This window comes from Ochotona princeps, chromosome 11, assembly GCF_030435755.1.
Source record: "Ochotona princeps isolate mOchPri1 chromosome 11, mOchPri1.hap1, whole genome shotgun sequence".
NCBI lineage: Eukaryota > Metazoa > Chordata > Mammalia > Lagomorpha > Ochotonidae > Ochotona > Ochotona princeps.
In genome coordinates, this window is record NC_080842.1 from 64,384,234 (window position 1) to 64,405,179 (window position 20,946).

General features: G+C 41.2%; 1 protein-coding gene and 1 long non-coding RNA gene across 14 annotated transcripts in view; one reads left to right on the forward strand and one right to left on the reverse strand.

The window, feature by feature from the left end:
• Positions 1–787: 787 nt before the first annotated feature.
• LOC131481451 (uncharacterized) lies at positions 788–6,160 on the reverse strand. Its single transcript, XR_009246345.1, has 3 exons — positions 6,120–6,160; positions 3,633–3,762; positions 788–1,404 (listed from the first exon to the last, which is right to left on the reverse strand). It is a non-coding gene; the product is annotated as an uncharacterized LOC131481451 (long non-coding RNA).
• Positions 6,161–7,587: 1,427 nt separating this feature from the next.
• Positions 7,588–20,946, forward strand: part of LCORL (ligand dependent nuclear receptor corepressor like) — a 169,527-nt gene continuing 156,168 nt past the window's right edge. For 9 of the 13 annotated variants that reach the window (XM_058670273.1, XM_004579190.3, XM_058670263.1 and 6 more), the window contains exon 1: positions 7,588–8,250. In XM_058670273.1, coding sequence (XP_058526256.1) covers positions 8,094–8,250 — 157 coding nt within the window. In that variant the 5' untranslated portion in view covers positions 7,588–8,093. Of the gene's footprint in view, positions 8,251–8,738; positions 9,296–20,946 lie in introns of those variants that run through there. The other 4 variants (XM_058670269.1, XM_058670268.1, XM_058670267.1 and 1 more) reach the window with 4 other exon arrangements.

Consider the following 20,946-nt stretch of genomic DNA (forward strand, 5'->3'; position numbering starts at 1 on the left):
TCCATTTAAAGGAGTTCACCAACAATTTTTTTACTTCTACATGTGGATTACATTTGTATCTTATGTTATATTTCTACTGAAAATGGAACAGAACTGATACACAATTTGTATCCCAAGAAATTAGAATTCCAAAAATGAGAAGAAATATGAAGTCATATTTAACAATACCAGTACTATTTTCTGTTTTGAGCAGTTTGCTTGCAGAAAAACAGTGTCTTTAGTAGAGATTTGGGCAAAGTGGGTATCTTATTTTGTCAGTAAAGTCCGTATTTATTTTTCCCTCTGAGTATCTGTAGTTCCTTCTTGGTAATAATTTTGACCTCTGAAGAACTGCCTTACTCCCTAATTTTGAGTCAATGTGGTTTGGATGAGAGCAAGCATGATTCTAGAGTTGAATGTATAACCAGGTCTAACTACTAAAAAGATTTCGCTGCCCAGGTCCACAATATTTGGCTGCAGAAATTGATCAAGGCTAACCAGCTGATTCAGCTCTGGGATGAGTTCTTAATACAACAGATTAAGTCCAATCTAATGGTCACTTTTCTAGAGCATGAGGAGATTTGACCTGGTAATGGAAGCAACTGTGTCAGAAACAGAGAGAAACATGTTTTTTGTGGACCTGGATCCATTTTGTGAGTAAAGCTAGAACCTGGAATTTTTCAGGGTTTAAATAAAGTCCTTTTTTGCCTGAATTTAATTCCTGCCCTCTAAAACTAAGAAATCTTGATTATTATACACAAATTAATGTGTGATTAAATAATCAGCATTCACAAAAGTCAATAAACACTCTGAGTCAAGTTTAACATTAAACATGAAGTTTCTGTTCAAGTAAGTGTCCTGGTGCTGGTAGAGCAACAAAGTGCCAAGTTCATTATTATTCACGCATTCATTTGCTTATCTTTCAGTGAGCACTCTTGGAGATCCTTCAGGCACCAGCTTCAGCACTAGAGAAAAAAAGGTTAACATTTAAAACTATAGACATTAAGGTGCTTTTAAAATTTTTAAATTGCACATGTGTCTATTGCTAATAATTCTTATGCTCTTAAATTCACTCATATATTCTTCCAATTTTCAACTTTCCACAGGTCCAGTCTGCTTTATAATTTCTGTTCCATTTTATTCTGGGAAATTCTTTCTTGGAGCCTTCCATCATCTCATTGATGTTTGGGCCTGATGCCTTCTGGTTTGCCATCAACAGTCAACTGTGACACCTCTTCTTCAGCTGAGGAATTTCTTATCCTTTTGCATCCCTTGACTTCCCATTTCATAGATCACTTGTCCCCTACTTGATAAGGAACTGTGTTCTCCAACAGTGTCTAAGTCCATTGTGTGTTTCTATAGCAAAACATACAGGTTACATCCTTTATGAATTAAAGATTCTTATTTGTCATACAGTTCTGGGGGCTGAAAGAAAGAAAAACAAAATAGTATGATCCCAGTGTCCTGCTTTCTTGGTGGGATATAACATGGCAGAACGCAAAACAAAACCAGAAGGGGTGCTGGCTGTTTCCAGAAGGAGCCAACCACTTGTGGGTAACCTCACATTTTAACAATTTACTCTCCTGAGATCTAACTCACTCTGTTAGACCAGAATTTAATCCTTTCCAAGGGCAGTGTCTCCCATGACTTAGTATCTTTCACTATGCTCCACATCTTAAAGAGTCCACCACCTCCACACTACCTCTCTAGAGGCCAAGCTTCTGGAACTTTCGTGGCATATACCCAAATCATATCAAAACCACAATAAGTAGTGTGCCAGAAAGTACACATGAGGAGTCAGTGCTTTGAGAACTTGAAAGTTTTATTTCCACAATTACAACTTTTAGAACTCTGAGCAATAATTTTCTTGAGTTTAATTTTGAAGATTTGCTGCATCGTTATCTGTTGATGACAATGTCATTCTGATTCATTATCCTTTATACACTGTCTACATTTTTTTCTGGAAGTTTTCAGAATCTTCTTTTTTTCTAGGGTCCTGAAATTTCATAATTATTTGTCAGAGTGAAACTACTTAATCTAGAGGCTCAATTCCCTCATTTGTGGGAACTTTTATTTATTTTACAATATTCTAATATCCTTCCCTCGGTTTCTTTTCTGTGCTCTATGAAACTCATGTCAGTCAAATGTTGGGCATTGTGAATTGATCATTGCCTTAGTATCAGTAGTACCTGATAAGAGAGAAAGCATCTTAAAAACTAAGCTCATGGGGCCCGGCGCGGTGGCCTAGCGGCTAAAGTCCTCGCCTTGAAAGCCCTGGGATCCCATATGGGCGCCGGTTCTAATCCCGGCAGCTCCACTTCCCATCCAGCTCCCTGCTTGTGGCCTGGGAAAGCAGTAGAGGACAGCCCAATGCATTGGGACACTGCACCCGTGTGGGACACCCAGAAGAGGTTCCAGGTTCCCGGCTTCGGATCGGCACAGAACCGGCCACTGTGCTCACTTGGGGAGTGAATCATTGGACGGAAGATCTTCCTCTCTGTCTCTCCTCCTCTGTGTATATCTGGCTGTAATAAAATGAATAAATCTTTAAAAAAAAACTAAGCTCATGACTCTGCTGGACACTAACCCTAGCTTTTTAATTTTTTATGTTTTTTTTGTTTGTTTTGCATCATTATGTTTCAAAGTAATGTTTGTCTTAATAATGAAATATCTTATCTTTTAAGGATTATAGTTAATTAATGGTTTTCTTCGGTTCCCTTCAATGTCTGCTTTTCTCTGAATTCCTTTTATCCCTTGATTTTGGTCTCTGTCTTTCAAGTCAGAAGTTTCCCTCCAGTATTAATGCATTTTTATGACTTAAACCCTAAAGTATGTATTGGTGGGTGAATTTTGAGGCCTAGTTGGATTTATTGGTGCAGAAGTTGAGTTTTTCATTGGGGAAGACATTCAAATTTCCAACTTCCTGCTGAAAGGTATGAATCTGGTAACAACTATCTCAGGAACAAGGTGAAAGAAATTCATCAAACTTTGACTTAATAATCTTGGTTCAGACTATATTAGCTCCATCTTCTACACTTATGATCTCAAGTCTATAATCCTTCCATCCAATTATTTTTCTAGAATTTTTTCTTGCTGAGCTGTGTATAAAAATGTCTGATACACTTATAGTAGAGATGAAGTAGGAAATGAAGGTGGAGTAGATTGTTCTCATAGATATTAGATAATATTTCAACCAATCCTCTGGTTATCCATTCTGTCTTTAACCCCTATCTTCTGTTCCTCAGTTAGTCTGTGTCTTATGAAGGAAAACAATGATATTCAAAGAAAGTACAGAATTTTATATTAAAATTGCTTGTTCTCTCAAGTTTCATGTTTAGAGCTTGATTTTTATTCTTTAGAGAATAAAATTAGATGTTGCACATGCTAAATTTGAAAGCACGTCATGGACAATATTACACTATTTACCTTTCACTGTTGCATAAATTATTGTTAATTATAAGTTAAGTCTTCAAAAATTACATGATTCTGATTTGCTCAGAAAGGTACTGAAGGCATTGAACTTTACCATTTCAGTCTTTCAGATCTGCTCTTTAAAGAAGTGAAACATGCTTCACCGTTTTCTATGTTTACTTCACATTTATTTTCTAGGTGATTGTTCCGAGGACCATTGTTGGGTTTACAGTTTGAATTACCTTTCTTATTAGTATGTGTTAAACTCTTCAATATGCTTTACTTCAAAACTTCATTGGTTGGCCTTTTTCATCAGGAAACATCGATATTTTGGTCCTTTCATGACACAACAAATTTTTCTCTATGCTGAAACTGAGAGCCAGATATTGTTGTTAACAACATGAAAAACAATTGTCATATCCATAAATTGCTTATGTTTCTGGCACTTTATGTCATTTTAGTAAGTAAAATATGTGCTTGGCTCATATAAGATGTTATGACTTCATTGGTATCAGAAATTTCAACATGCAGAATGGCCAAACGATATTAATTTCTTGGTTTAAAATACAATATGTTGGGACTGGCATTGAAGCACAGTGGGAAAAGCCACTGCCTGTGAAGCTGGCACCCCAAATCAAGTGTTTGGGCCCTGCTGTCTACATAGGAGATCCAGATGCAGCTGCTAGCTCCTGTCATTGGCCTGACTTGGGATTGCCCTTGGCCGTTGTGCCATGTGGAGTGAATCAGCAGATAGAAGATCTCTCTCTCTCTCTCTGTCTCTCTTTTACTCTATTACTCTTTCAAATAAATAAATAAAATTTTAGGAAGTAAAATAAAACACAATCTCTTTAACATGCAACTATGCCATCTCTTCTTTCACTTTATCAGAGATGAAAAATTTGGTTTTAGGTAGCCTTGCAAGTGAGAGTATGATGCAGCTGAAAGTTGTCCTATAGTTCCATACTGTTGCTTTTTTTTGAAAAAAAAAAAAAAAAAAGAAAACCTAACTTCTTGTTATTTCAATTCAATTCAACAAAAGGCTCTTTGTTAACTATGTAAGTCTTGAACACAGGCTTACAGAGATGGTGAATGTCTAGGCCTTGCTTTCACAACCAACAAAGTGGTAGACAGCAACAATGAGACAAGTCCATAGATTGTTATGATAAATGGAAAATATGATAGACCCGTGAGAGAAATTATAAACAGGGTATTTTAAGAAGACCAAAGATAACAATCATTGTTCAGTTGGGAAGTATTGAACAAGCGTCACTGAAGCAGAACAGCATGGAGTGTCAAATGGTGACAGCAAAAGCACGAGTGTACCTAAGTGACAGATTAAGTACTGGTGGACTATACTGTTGTGTGTGTCACCCTTTACCCCCAAACAGTGACAACAACAGTCATGCCTTCTGTAGGTTAGATGAAGTCCAGGTTCCTCAGCTTCTGATTTTTCACTAGCCAGCTTTATTACCTTCATTTCTGTTCCCTAACGAACAGAAATGGTTAAGTTTGGAAAGAAATTCAAATTATATCTACCACTAACTGGTTGGGGAATATTAGGCAAGTTATATGACTTTTCTGGGAATATTAATATTTTTTCTCTGACATACAAACAATAAAAGTACCTATTAAATAAGGTTATGGTAAAGGTTAAAACAATTAATACTGCATGTAAGTGTAGAACAACTGAGAAATTCTGTTATAACAGAGTCAAGATGAGGAAGCAACAAATGGAACTTTTGAGTATGTTACTTAAAAGCTGAGTGACCAACAAAAGTTATTGAGCCTCTGATTTCCAACTTTACTATCTGCAAAATTAGGGTATTGATCTAGAAGATCTGTAGCCTTTCTACACTGTAAAATGCATGTGCTATACATGACATTTTTATTTGACTTTGAATACTACACCATGAAATTAGATCAAATTGCCATCACTAAACCTATAATACATTGAAATCTTATTAAAATCCTGAAAATGAAACCCGTTATGTTTGGGCAGTGATTTCAAGGGGACAGAGAAAGGGTAGTGATAGATCAAGTGTATTATCATGCCGGGATGCCAGATAAATTGGATGCTAAGTGGCATTAAATTCAGGTTCAAGCTCAAAGGTGTATGATTTTGTACAAAGAAATAAAGGAAAAGACAACTTGGAAAACATGCTTACCCTAATTTCAATATTGGTTATATTGACCAATATATTGAATACGATGCCAAATTGTCACTTTTACTGTGTAGAAAGCAACAGGTTCTAATGATAATGTTTCAAATATCCAGTAGTATAAACAAAGAATATAAAGAATAAAACGCCAAGGTGGCACCCAGAGATGAAATGACGGAACTGAAGCAGCTGTCGCGCCCATTCTAAGACACACAAAGGATAGTGTGGGAATTAGAAACAGTTGGGTAGAATGTAAGAAATTAAGAGTATGGTATTTTGTTATAACAGAAGAAAAGAGACTATGCTACCATAGTTATTTTGTTTGTCCCACTCCTGTTTGAATGCGTATCTGTAAGCAGGACAAATGTAAGAATAGATCTATTGAGTTTTAATACAGAGTCTGCTGGGTGTCATCCAGAAACACTGGACTTATTAATTAATATCTTACTGAGTAATACTTCTAGAATGTCTCACTTGTGATAGAAATGAATTTAATTCTTAGGAAAAGAGCAATCAACTCTAAATTGGTGAGTAGTAGGATGGATAACAGGAATTCTTGGTGCTACTCACCAAGATATACCAGCCATCTTCCTTCTGACAAAATAGTGTATTAATCCTTCCTGTATCACCCTGAGAAACAGACGTGCCCAAATAATTCACTTTGCTCAATCACATGGAGCAGAGTCGACTTGCCTCACTTTTAGGAAGTACTCATTTTCCTTCCTTCTACCAAACAAGCGGAGAAGTTCCAGAGATTCAAGTTGGTTGGTGGGAACCACATAGAATAAACTTCACCCTTGGAGATGGATCTGTGGGTATCAGAACGTACATTTCTGTTGTTAAAACGATCAAGAATTTCAGATCTTTCCATACTGCATCATAACGAGTTCCACACTAAGTAACAGAGATTATTACAAAAAGTACCAGGAAAGTGACAAAGACAGATCATCCTGGTAATCATGAGTGGAAATGACCCATGGATAATTCTGGGAGCACCTGCTCCCCAACTGTGACTGTTCCAGAAAGGTGTTTCTAAGATTTAAAACTACAAAAACAAAACAAAATAATAATAAAAAAAAACAAACAAAAACCTTAAGGAAGATTTAAAATTACATCTTCACTGCTTGATGTAGTAAGTGATGAAATATTTCGTTACGGGAGAAAGAAAAAAAAAAAAGGAGTAGGAGGCTAAGAACAAGCCCGCAAAAAGGGAACTCTGGTACTGAACTCAGAATCTAAGTGTTTGTAAAGAATTAAAACATATTTCCCACAAATCTTGTGCATGCATTTCCAGAGATACATAGTACTTCTCAGTAAAATAGTTTGGCTCCTGCAAATGGAAACAAATGTGCTGCCACTCCTTCCAGCCCATATTTAATCAAAAGATTCCTGCCTCAGAAGAACTGATTTTTTTTCTAGTTACAGTGAGTAAGATTTATCCCACGACATTTGGAGCGTCACATCTGCTGCCACCCGCTGTTCTAGGGAAAGGCTGTCAAGGTGGAGGGTTTCAGTGGATCGCTGCCCTAGAGTTTACGTGTTTGGGGACATTAAAAAAAGAAAAGTTTCTGTTGCAGCTTTCAATCAGCTTCGTCCAACCCCCTATGACTAATTTTCAATGAAAAGCCCCGTGTCTTCCTCCTCCGCCCTCCGCTTAATTTCTTTCTTTTACAAACATTCCCTTTCTGCAGTCTCTTCCCCTTGGAGGATGAAATAAGTGGGACCCGTGGTGGTAGGTACTGCAGATGCAGCTCAAGGACCGTCTTGCCTTTTCCGCCTTTTCCGGGCAGGGACTAGACGATCGCGACCCCTCAAAAGTTTCCAGCACTCAAAACACAAAGCGGAGGTGTTATGTAGGAGTGTTGCCACTGGCTTCCCATTGCCTAGCCTAAGTGAGAACAGCTGGGTGGAGCCTTGCAGAGTGCTCCGTGAGGGAGGCTAAACCCCGCAGGCGTTAGTGACCCCGAGGAGGGTGTCTAAGGCCAGTCTGGAAGCTCCAGGGTGCCTGGAGGGCTGGCCGGTGAGTGCGCCTACCTGCTGGACTACAATCACCGGCATGCACCGCGCCACGACAGCTGGCTCCGCGGCGGGACTTTGGCGCGATGGGTCTTGGGGACTGAAGTCTCCTGCCGCCGGAGACGGGCGCGAAGGCAGAAGGGAGGCGTTCCTAGTCGGCTCCCGGAGCCCGCCGGTTGCTGGCGGGGCCGTGGGGCTCTCGCTCCAGCTCAGGGTTTCCGCGGACCGACGGCGGGAGGAGAATGGCTCGCCTGAGTAAACTGCAGGGGGGGAGGGGGGGAGGGGGAGGAGGAGGGGGCGGGGCCGGCGGAAGCGGCAGGTTGCTTCCTTCTCCTCACGCTCCCTCCCCGCCTCTCCCCGAGGGAGCGGCGGGAGGGGGGGAGGGCCGGGCCGAGGGAAGGTAGTGACACGTGTCAATCAACCCCCCTCCGGGGGGCGCGCGCTCCGGGGCTCGCGCCGAGGGCTCGCGCCCCTGCCTCGTGCCTGCGCCGCTCGTATGTAAATGAGGGCGCGTGACGCGGGACGCAGATGGACAAGGGAAGAGAGAGAATGGCCGCTGCCGCCGCCGCTGCTGCCGCCGCCGCCGCCGCGGCCGCTCAGTGCCGGAGCCCTCGGTGCGCGGCGGAGAGGAGAGGATTCCGGCGGGAACTCGACTCCTGGCGCCACCGCCTCATGCACTGTGTAGGTAAGAGAGCCGCGGGGCGCGGGGCCCGGGCTCGGCGTCGGCTGCCGCAGCCCGAGGAGTTTGGAGGCTGAGGGGGTCGAGTTGAAGCTCGCGAACGGGTCAGTTCAATGGGGCGGGCGCGGCGGGGAGCGAGCTGAGGGAGCGGCGGCGGCGGCGGCTCCGGCGCTCGCCTTTTGTCTCCGCGCCGGGGGCTCCCCGGGAACTGTGAGTTCGGGACCCGCTCGCCGAGACGGCCCCATCCCTGGAGGAGGAGGAAGCCGTCGCCTGCTCGCGCTCGGCCCCAGAGGGGTCGGCGGCCGTCCGGAGGAGGCGGCCCGGCCGCCCCGGGCCGTGGGCACCCGGCGGGAGGCAAGGCGGGCGAGGCGGGCGAGGCGGGCTGGTCCGCGCCCCCGCCGAGCGCACACACACACACCCCCTCGGCGCCCCCGGGGGCCCGGCCGCCCGGCGCCGCACCCTGGCCCAGGACGGGCACCCCGGGCCCCGCGGGGCGCTCGCGGGGCTGGGGGCGAGCGGGGGCGTTGCCCTTGGGGCGGGGGGCACCCAGCTCTGCCCTCTCGCGCTCGGCAGCGGCGGCGCGGCGGTGTGTACCTCTTTAAGAAGGAGCCGCTCGAGCGCTGACGGTTGGGATTTGAAGTTCTTCCTCCCACTTTGGAAGTCTGAACGGAGGGGGGGGAGGTGTTGTCAGGGCAACGGCACCCTCCCACCCCACCCCCCAGCCCCGGTCCACGTCCCGCTTGGACGCCGGGACGACTCTGGTCCTTGTTTTTGTGTCATGTGATGGACTCTTGCCTACACACACACACAGGCGCGTCGCGCTGCCCACCTCTCCTCCCGGTTCAGCTGCGGATTCCGTCGTCTTTTTGACGGGTCTGCTGCTCCCTTGGGCTTCAAACTTCTTGTCTTTGGGGCTCGCTTTCTGTGGACCGTTGAGGGTGTCGGGGGTGTCAGGACTCCCCTTCTGGCTGCAGATCGCTTTTAAATTTTATTTCATTCTTTTTTCCTTTTGCCGGAGTGAGACGTTTTTTGTGGCTCTGTTATGCAGCAGGTTGGTTTAGTGGGCATGGATACGTAGGAGCCAGCGCGAGTTGTGGGCTGGGGCGTGTCGTGCGTGTTTGTTTTGGAGGCTGCTGTTGGGGAAGATGTAGAAAAGAAGGTCGGATGGTGTAAGGGTGGACGGCGGAGAGCAGCGCAGCTCTCTCTCCCGGCCGGTAGACTGGGCGTTTGGAGTTGGGGAGCCACCTTCCCGGCTTAGGGGAGCCGCTCGGAGCCGGATTTCTGTCTGCCACTGCTCCGCCTCTCGCTCCTCTCAGGTTGGTGTGGTTAGCACCTCAAAATCTCCGGTCTTTGCTAGTGAAAAGCAGCTGCTATTCGGTTGAACTAACACAACTTCATTTCTGAAATGTGCGCTGCAGAGTACCATGAATACAGGAAAATGTGCAAGCAGAAGGAGAGGTCGCTCTGTCTGAGGCTGTTGAAGTGATGCTAAGCAGTTTACTGTTTTGCTTTATGCTTGTACAGTTTAACTGGTCTTTTCAAAAGAAATGTTACAGGAAATAGCTCTAGGCAAGGATTTATTCAGCGTCTTGATAATGCTGGTGAAGCCCTCACGGCAGTCTTTGCTTTAAATACATTTCTTAAAAAGCTGCAGCTGCCGCTTGTGCTTCTTCAGTATGTTGTCTTATTTTTGCAATTGTGTTTGTGAATATCTTACTGGAAACGGATTTAAAAATACTTGGCTTCGTTCAGGTAGGCGCATGATGGGAGCATTGCAACAATTTCTCACTGCATTTCTCTCAAGTTTCTGAAGTCACACTGTGATTTGAGGATTTCTTAAGTCAGTGTTTACATTTAGAATATTTGGAGGTTTTATTTCTCATTGAGATGTGTTAAGTGTGGCTTTGCGACACAAAAACAAGTGCTTTAGGGAAATAGTTAAGTTTTAGTCATAAGCAGAATTGGTTGATAGAAGAATTAGGATCTTCTTTCCTGCACTACTTGGATACTGAAGTAGTATTGGAAGACATCGAAAATTCAGTAGATGCCTAATCTCTATGATACACTTAGAATGTTTTTAAAATTTTTGCTTGAGAACTGGGCACAATAGCTTGATGGCTAAAACCCTTGCCTTGCAAACATCGGGATGCCATATGAGTGCCGGCTTCTGTCCCGGCTGCACCACTTCGCATCCGGCTTTCTGTTTGTGGTCTGGGAAAGCAGTGGAGGATGTCCCAAAGCTTTGGGACACCCTGCACCTGTGTGGGAGACCCCGGGGAAGATCCTGGCTTCTGGCTCCTGATGGTCTCAGCTCTGGCAGTTGTAACCACTTGGGGTGTTAAGCAGCCACAGGGGATCTTTCTCTCTGTCTTGATTTGCCTTTACAATCAAAGTGGATAGATCTTTAAAAGAATATTTGTATGTATTTTATTTGAGCAGCAGAGAGACAGAACTCATTCAATTGCTCACCACTCTTCTTGCCTGCAGCAACCTGAATGGGAACTGCACTCCGGTCTCCCATGTGAGTGTTGGAGGTTGAATTATTTGACCCATCACCATCACCATCACCATCACCCAGGGACTGTGTTCATTAGAAGGTGGAATCGGGAACCTGGGTTGGGGATGATACCCTGAAACTCTTATGTGGGATTCTGGTATCGTGCTCTGTATTACACGCTTGGTGCACTGTGAAAGAAAGTACATTTTTTTCTTTAGTTGTAACTGTGTTTGAGATTTTTTCCTACAGTTTTGACCCTAGCCAGGGAACTTATTAAGACACATCTCATAACTTTTTGTCATTGTATTTTTAAACAACCAGATTCCCTTTTTATACTTGCTGATTTAATCAGTCCCTGCCTCCCATTACTGTTGCATTTTGTAGTGTGTGTTAGGATTAAATGTAGTTTGTGTAATTTTGTTACTTTTTGCAATGAACACACTTACATCTGTAACATTGTAATATATTTATGAAAAGCTGTACTCTTCCTCTTTGCATGTATGTACATGTGTGAATATGTACATATGTTTATATATAAATATATTTTGTGTTGAATATCCAGTGCTGTTATTACTAGAAACAATTTTTATAAAAATAATATCCTTCCTTCTGAAATCTGGAAATCGTAATTAGCATTTCAGTTTGTTTAGCAAATAATATTAAACCTGAGGTGAAGTTAGACTCTTGGTTCTTAGCCTAATGCTCTAAAGTAATTTCACATGTTTTATGCGTCCTATATATTGACGTTATAGAGAAAAAAAGTTATTTTCGTTGTTAAATCTTATAGTTCGCTTAAAAGCTAAAATGTCCAACTTGGATGTGAAGAGATGTTTACATTCTTTTAACTTGTGCCTCATCTCTTTACAATCTTGATTACTATCCTGAGTTGTCCCTTTTTGTGATTGGAGAGTTAGTCTTCAGGCTCCTTGGTCCAATTAATAGCTCTGAAAGTGTTGCTTTTGTTAATTTGCATGTCTTTCTATAATCATTCAATACTATTCCAGAATTTCGAATATGCTCATTTAGCTAATGTTTGAGTACTTATTGAATATATTCAGTAGTATCCTGCTTGGTGTGGTATTGGGTGATGATAGATAGGTCTTAAGGAATTCCCGTGTATAATGGAATTATTATCTGATAAGTCATAAAATTAAAGACTGACTAAAGTCTGGATTAAAAGATGCGTTAGTGACTTTTTAAACTGTATCAGCACTACTGTGGTCTGTTAGGATATTTGCCATCAGAAATGGGTCAATTTAGGGACTTTTTTTCATTTTTATCTTTCGAGAGAAGGTGAATGAATAGTACCAAGGGAATTCTTTGTGTTTTTGTACATATTTTCCAGTTGTTTTTCATTTTGTTATGTTTGCTTTACTATTCTGGTCCTCAATCCATCTCTGTATGTTCTGAGTGATTTGTGAGTAATTTAGAGATGTCATATTTCTTTACTCCTGAATTCTTCAGCATAGCAAGGGTATTTTCTACTTAACTGTGGTACAGTTACTAAAGCCAGGAGGTTAGGCATTACCAAACTACTTTTATCTCATTTATGATCCATATTCAAGCTTTATGTATAATTCTCTCTAAAATGATTTTGTTGCTATTGTTGAAGTTCGGCATCTACTAATCCATGATTAGTTATTGCATTTGAGTATCATGTCTTTTTATTCTCTTGTTATTTAGGAACCTTCTTTTAGTCTACTTTTGTATTGCTTGACCTTGACATTTTTGAAAAGTACAGGGCAGTTATTTTGTAGACTGTTCTTCAATTTGAATTTGTCTGTTGCTTTCGTCGTGATTAGAATGGTTACGCATTCAGCAGTAATACCGCTGAAGAGATGTTCTGTCTTCAGCACATTGTGTCTTGAGTAGCTCATGATGTTGATTTGCCCTAATGTTGGTGGGGCAAGCTCTGAAAATTTGGCAAAGATTTTCCTTTGTGTTCCTCCCAAGTTATTAATCTGCTTTTCTGTAATTAACATGCAATATGTATATTGTGTGTATTGTGATCAGGATGCAACATAATAAGTTACAAAACATGTGTATATGGATAACATTCATGACTGATGGATAAAAGTTGCAACATCAAGGTCATACATACTAAGTTTGTAAAGTTCACCTATTAGAGTCTGGATTGATGAAATCAGTCAAATAATCCTTTCAGTAGCTTTTATTAAAGTGAATCTGTATAAGAGAAGGTGAATAGACCTAAACCAACCTACTGCTACCCCTGGAAAACTAATTAACAAAATATGAGGAGTCCTCGAAAAGTTTTTAGAAAATGCATATTATGAAAAGGTAAATGTGGATTTCAAATTTTTTGCACCAAGACGAACTTCTCTTTTAATTTCAGTTTTTCATAAACATTTTGAAGTCCCCCATAGTGTCATCTACATATTTGAAAAATAGCACTTTATTCTTAGATTAAATTTTTTCCAAAGATTTAATTATTTGAAATGCAGAAAGAGATGGAAAGATTAAGTTTTTGAGAATTTTTATATTCTATGGACAACAAAACTTACAGTGAAGAATTATTTTCTGTCTTAACACCTTCCTTTCATTTATTTTCCCGTAATTGGCAATTACTATATTCTGCCTAGCTATGTTTGCTTTTCAATATTTTTCTTTCCTTGACCTGTTGTCTGGTTATTTTACTTCCTTTACCATATCTGATGGATTCAGTTTCTGATGCAATAAACACTTGGACAGATGAAGATAAGATTCTGGTTTATATCTGCAGTATGTACTGGTTATACTGTCATGCAGTTTAACTTGTAACCTACAGTGAATCATTGCTTAAAGTAGCTGCTTTGATTTACTGCTTTACGAAGCAAGCACCACCTCCCTTTCGTTTCTTCTGTTCATCAAGTGAAACCCCTTACCACACTCAGTTTATCGGTCATGGTCAGCTGGCTGCTGCTTCCCTGTTTGTCTGGTTTCCTTAGACAGTCTAGTCTTTTTCATTTTTTTTTCTTTTTATGTGTTTTCTCCATAGTCTTGAATCTATTTAGTTGTATCCTCCACATCTTCAGTTGCCTATGAAATTCAGTGTTTCCTGGAATCTTCTAAAGCATCTAGAAACCTTTTTTTTGTTTGTTTGTTTGCTGTAATTCAGATAGACCAGTTCTTTTCTGACAGAACCCGAATGAACTTTGTTCATTGGTCCTCGTACTTGCAGCTTTTTACTATTGAGAGTCAAAATGGTAGGAGTTTATGGAAGAACCTGGTTCTTTCCTAGAAGCCTGGGTCATTATAAACAAAGTCACAAGATGTTTCACCTCCAAGAATGCTGTTTGTTTTAATGACAAGCGCTGTTTCTATAGTGGCTTCTAGAGTGAAGACACAGATTACAGAATTAGCAGCATAGAAGTGATACTTAAATCCAGGAAAATGATGAGATTACCACAGGGAAGGCTAGAAGTAGAGAACTCACTAACACTCCTGAAGAAATTGTAACCTTTCCCGGACAAAGAAGGAGGAATTTTAAAGTGAGGTCACTGAATTTTTATTCTTAGAAATAAAGGCATTGGCTTAGCGGTAATACCAGTGGATGGTGAAACCACCAAATCCCTAAGGAGTAGATGATAAAATAAGAGGACATTGTTATCGGTGTTAAATACCTGTGATGAAATGTAAGTTTCTGTTTTTGAAAACATGGCGATTTTAGATGAACTTGACTGTGTAAGTTTCAGCAGAGTAATGGAGCTAGCTGGCCAGAGTATAATAGGTCATAGAAAGTAATTAAGTTATGTGTAAAAAGAGGTTAATGTTTGTAGGACGGCGCTCATTTAAGAGTTACATTTTGAGGGATAAGTGGTGACTGGGGCAGTAAGTGGACGCGTGTGATGGGTCTAGGGATGTTTATGCTTCAGATAGAAGATATGTTTGTGATACTAAGTAAGATGGAACATATTTTTTGGAATCAGTGCTGTTGATAATGTTTATATGTTTAATTAAGCTTAGATGTGATTGTGGCAGAATATTGAGATAGGTACGTTAAATAAAAAAATAGAATGAACTTGGTTGGAATTACTAAGTGTAAACTCTTTTTGTCCTTCAAAAATATTTTCCTGATCAAGATCATCACTAAGATATATTACATATGACATTGGTGCATTGCACATTTTAATGGAGTAATTTATGTTCCAATTAACTTATGCTTGTAAGTCATCAGCTATCTTGAGTCCTGTGTATGACAGTTGATTAAGATATAATTTTGTTTCTTTCGTTTTAGGTTCTGAACTGTAAATAGACATGGGAATCAGGGTTAAAATATTAGCTTTTTAAAAAGGCTTATTTATTTTTATTGGAAAAGCAGATTTTGACAGAGAGAAGCAGAGACTAAGAGATCTTCCATCCACTGGCCCACTTTCCAAATGGACACATTGGCCAGAACTGTTCTGATCCGAAGCCAAGGGCCAGGAGGTCGGCTGCATCTCCCACACAGGTGCAGGGGCTCAAGACTTGAGTCATCTGCTGCTGGTTTCTCAGATCATGAGTAGGGAACTGGATTGGATATGGAGCAGCTGGAACACGAACTATTACCCATGTGGGATGCTGTGTTTGGAGATAAAGAATTAGCCACACCGGCTCCCAAAATAATAGCTTTTTAAGTGTTTATTTTCATCTGCTTTAAAGGCAAAGAAAGAACAGGAATATGGGGTGGTGCCATGGTGGAATGGCAGCCTCAGCCTTTTGTGCTAGCATCCTCTGTGGGCATTTGTGTGAGTCCTGGCTGCTTCACTTCTGCTCCAGATCCCTGCTTATGGCCTGTGAAAGCAGCTGATGATGCCTTAAATCTGTGTGTTGCTGCTGCTGTGTGGGAGACCCCAGGAAGCTCCTAGCTCCTGACTTCAGATTGGGTCAGCTGCATCCACTGCAGCCATTTGGGAAATGAACCAGTGGATGCAAGACACCTCTCTCTCCTCTCTAACTCTGCCTTGCACATAAAAATAAAACAACACAACACAAAATAAAATAAAATCTTTTAAAAAGTAAAAAGCAAGAATGCATAATGCGTGCCTGTATGAGACAGCTCTTCCATCTTGTTCACTCCCCAGATGCCTGCAAAAGCCCAGGCTGGGCCAGGCTGAAGCCAGGAGCCAGGACCTCCATCTCAGTCTTCCACATGGGTATGGCAAAGGATCAGATACGTGTGCTACCACCAACCTCTCCTGGGTACATCATCAGGACACAGGATTGAAATTGCCTTTGTCTGGGATTCTAGTCAGGCTGTCTGATGTAGAATGCAGGTGTCCCAAGTAGCCACTTAACGTGCTATGCCACATGCTCATCGCGATATATATGTATATATATTTTGATGGTGAGGTTGTGTTGAAGAAATTGGCATGGATTGGATGTCAAAATTAAATGCTGACTCGCTTACTCCCTGGGTTCTTGAATGGAACACTTTGTCAAAGGCAGTGCAAGCAGGAATTAACAGTCATCCTCTACAATACGAGGGAGTTCTGCTCCTAGGAGACAGAATGAACAGGAATATTGTCCATGAGGGAAAAATGGCTTTTAAATCCTCCATCCATACCAGTAGGGACAACACTCAGCATGTGTCAGTATTCTTCCGTGGAGAGGACTGCCTGAAAGGATAAAGCAATGGTCAGATGCTTCTTCCACAGTACTCCCCCCGAGAATGTGAAGAGTTTTTATGCAAGTTCTACTTTGTGGGAAATGCAGGAAGGGTAGGATGGGTCAAAAAGCTTACTATTAGCTCTAGGTATAAGACCCTGCTTTGAAAGAGCTCACTGTTAGGGATGTTCAGCATTTTAAGTTTAGTGTGACATAAAGGAAAGAAGACAAAGATGACAAAATTCTTTTGACTCGAAGATTCTAAAATGAATAGGCTTCAAAAAGCTAAAGTGGAAACTTGAGTTGACCAACGTTGGCTGTAAAGAGCTTCAATACCAGTGCGTTTAAAAAATTTAATGGAATATGTGCATTCTGAACAAGTTTTGCATGTTTTTCAATTTTTTTTTTTTGCTTCAAAGTAGACACATCCTAATTCTGGTTTTCTAGGAACTTTTTGAGGTACCCTCAAGTTTAGGCACTGCTAGGTTGAAATTGTCAGATAGTGTGTGTGGGCTGATGGGCTGATGACTAGTTCTCCAAAGGTTACATTCTCTCTGAGTAGTTCACTGCCAAGGGCCATCTGGTATTATAGTGCAAAAGCAATTCATAAATGAATGTGCTGGCTGGATTGTGTTCCAGTAAACATTTACAAAAACAGGTGATTTACCTGTGGGCCAGAATTTGCTGACCACTGAGTAAGAGGATTCTGCCGGAAGTAGGGTGTAGGGAACAGGCTGAGTAAAAAATCCAAACAGTGATAAGTTCTGGAACTTCTCAGTGTTGTAGTATGAGTGGGTAGTATAGAGTAGGTGGAAGTAGAAAGTAAGCCTGGAAGTACGAATATAATATGGCCTCTACAAAAAGAAAATGATGAGCCTTTGAAGTGTGTGTGTGTGTGTGTGTGTGTGTGAGTGGTATAATCATGAATCAGATAAGTCAGTTTATTTTCATTTGGAACATCTGTTGTTGGTTCAGGCTTGAAGGGGTTTTTTTGTTTGCAGTGGTTTAGAGAAGCTCAAATTGAAACAGCATTCTTAAGTCAAAACTGGAAAAATGAGCAACTTCGCCTCAGTTTATTAATTGAGACATTGCATTATGTTGAAGTCTTTGCAAATGCTGTCCTTCTGCCTGGACTTCAAACAACTTGAGAAATGTAACAAGGAAGACAGACATTGGTACTCATAGAGGGCCAGGTTAGAGGAATAATCAAATGGGCTGAGATAGGCCTACTTAACCATCCCAATCTTAGGTCCTCTGGAGAAGTACAGCATGAACAAGCTCTCCGCAGGTGCATTTTCTCTCAGTTTCCCCATCCTAAGGGCATGAAGAACAAAACTGAACCCTGTCTGCCCAGTTATTCCTTCCAAAATCCAAAAATCAGGTAAATCCCATCACTTTTCTGGAAGTGAAAAGGCTTGGATTGTGTTTAAGCATGCTTTCTCATAGAAGCCAAGATTGTTAGATATGCCTAACAATCAGGACTAGTGAGGGAATTTTTTTTTTTGTATAGTTGTGTCCAGAAATAATTGTACTGGAACCAGTAGTATTGTTACTACACTGAGAACAAGTCCAACTTGCATATTCCAGTTATTGTAAAAAAATATTTTAGTGTTTGGAATACCTGTATTTTTTAAATTCTCAAAATAAAATTAATATATTTCTTCTTTTTAAGTTACCTAGATTTTCATCAGTCGTGAATGTACTTAAAATAATTCATGTTTGGCTGCAAAGGAAAGAGAAGGCTTCCTTCTGTACTATGAAGTTCAATTGACATGTTAAATTTAGAAGGAATTAGTATGGAAGAATAGAGCACTATTTCTTATATAGAAAAAGCAGATATGTGCAGCCAGTCTTCCTTACCTGTGGATTTCACAGTTGCGGATTCTGAAAATAAATAGAAAATATATGAAAAAGTCATCTATATTGACACTGTACATTTTAAAACAGCTGTTTACTGACACTTAATACTATATTGAGTTTTGTAAGCAGTCTGAATATGATTCAAAGTAATTGAGATAATGTGTTGGTTAATGTGCAGATACTGGCAGATTTTATATAAGGAACTTGAGTATCTGCAGATCCTTCTATCTAAGGGTAGTCCTGGGACCTGTCTTCAATGATATTGAGATATGATTGTGTTCTGACAGGCAGAGTATCATTTTAATTAGCATTGGTTGTAGGTATTTATCTAGTTTGTTCACTGGTACTTTTCAGGGTAATTTAGCACCAAAACCATGAGAAGGGACCAAATAAAGGGAGAGTGTCTCCTCTGGGTGGCGTGTTTGGAAAGGCATAGTTATATTCTGTCAGAGGAGTAAGGAGTCAGAGTTGATGGAAGGTGAGGATTGTCCACGTGGCTTGATGGAATTGTGAGAGCGAGGAGCTTGTCTGCATGGCAAGCATGCTGGTGCACTGTGTCAGGCGAAAGTACAAGCCTATTGTCTCTGAAGGAGAGTAGTCTGCTGTGGGGAGGGTCAGCTGGTCCCAACAGTGGATGCTCAGATCAGATTAGACTGTGAGGCAGATGGGATCTCCTTGGGCTGGATGTGGTATTGTGTGAGTTCCCAGAGTCCCAGCACGTAGCAAAATAAGAATATAACTGTGTGGGATTGCAGCCTGATGTGAGTGTAGTAAGAGTTAAGTGGCAGGTGAGGAGGGAGTATATGCACCAAGGAGTCTTTGAGTGCAAGGAACCGAGCCTGAGGATGAGCAGCGTCACAGTGGAGGCCTCAGGGTGGAATACCAGCTTACTGTGAGATACCAAAGTCTAAACAGGGTATAAAGGATTTTCTTAGAGAATGGTTGCCAGGCCTGAGGAATAGGGGCCTGAACAGGGCAAGGACATCTTACACATGGGATAGGAAATGACGAGGGATGGTTGGGACTGAGAAGGATGATGGAGTGTCCGTGTGTAGGGAAGACAAGTGTAATGGGAGCTGAGTCAAATAAAGGGAGAATAATGGAACATTCATAATAACAACAGCTAGGTTTATCATTATCTAGGCAGAGTTACAAATACAAAAAAATGTTTTGTACTCTGTCTTTAGTGTTGGATTGGAAGTGAGGAATTGGTGTAAGCTTATTGCCTTTCTAATGTAGATACATAGAGATACGGAGTTAAGTCTGTATGTTTCTGCCCATTTATCACACGTGCCAAACTGGGTGCTGAGAAGGAGCTGAGGAACAAAGACAGTTCCAAATAGCGTAGAGCACAATGTGGCGTTACTTTCCTGACTGTAGCGATAGATTCTGTAAAAGTGTCTTTGTAAAATAAATAAATAAATAAGTAAATACTAATTTGAGATTTCAAGAGTGATTGAACTCATGCAAGTCATTTGCTCTCAAGTGCTTAGGAAAATGGGTGCTCTTAATATAATTCAGTTTTTTTAGTAAGTTTAAGATTGTCATACATAATAAATATCTAAAAGCATAATTATTATGTATATTATGGTCTTGTGGATTATAATTGCTTCAACCCTTAAAACTAAACAATTAATAATAGTTTCATATATTTTTCTCAGCATTGAGAATTCTTTGATATATTGATAACATGTTTGTGTATGAGTTTTTCATTGATACAATGAAACACGTGAGTCTGGATTATTTTATTTGGAAAAAGGTTTATGTAGCTCATGGTTCTGGAGGTTAAAGAGTGTGTGTCTGTCATCTGTTTTGGTGAGGAACTCCCCATGAATGGCATCAAACTGGGTGGAGGGAGGGGGATATGCAGAAGGCAGAGGGCCTGCATATCACAGATAGGAAGCCGGTGGGTGGGAAAGCAGCTAGCCTTCTTCTCTTGGGTAACTGCCTTCTCACAGCAACTAACTCTGGAATTCCATAGAAACTACCTCTCAAAGACTTATGATGTCCCGTTAAGTCTCTCCTGTTACTATCAGCACAATGGGGCTCACACTTCCAGTGTACAAACTCAGAAAATAGAAGAATATTTGTTTCCACAGGTGTTAGATACCATGCTAGTTTTATGTGTGTCATGCACAATTTTCACATATGAGATAGTAAGGTTTTTTGTTTTTTTAAAAAAAAGATTTATTTCTTTTTATTGGAAATGCAAATGTGCAGAGAGGAGGAGAGACAGAGAGGAAGATCTTCCATCCAAGGGTTCACTCCCCAAGTGACTGCAGCGGTTGGTGCTACGCTGATCTGAAGCTAGGAGCCAGAAGCTCTTCCAGGTCTTCCAAACGGGTGCAAGGTCCCAAGGCTTTGGGCCATCCTCGACTGCTTTCTCAGGCCACAAGCAGGGAGCTGGATGGGAAGCAGGGCCGCCGGGACCAGAACCAGTGACCACATGGGATCCCGGCACGTGCAAGGCGAGGACCTTAACCACTATGCTATCACATCAGGCTTGATAGTAAGGTTTTTATCTTCCTTTTCATACCTGAGAAAACTGAAGCTTAGATAGGCTCAGTGACTTACCCCAGCTTTCCATTAATAAATATGAAAGTAGAATTTGTGTCTGTAAAAATTGTCATTGGTTGTCCACTGACCTTAAGATACAGTCTTAATTTGTAATGTGGCTTAACAAGTCCAGTATAACTTGCTTTATCTTTACTGCCTTGGCCTTTTTATTTGTCCTTCTACCTGGTCCGCCACCATGAGACAGC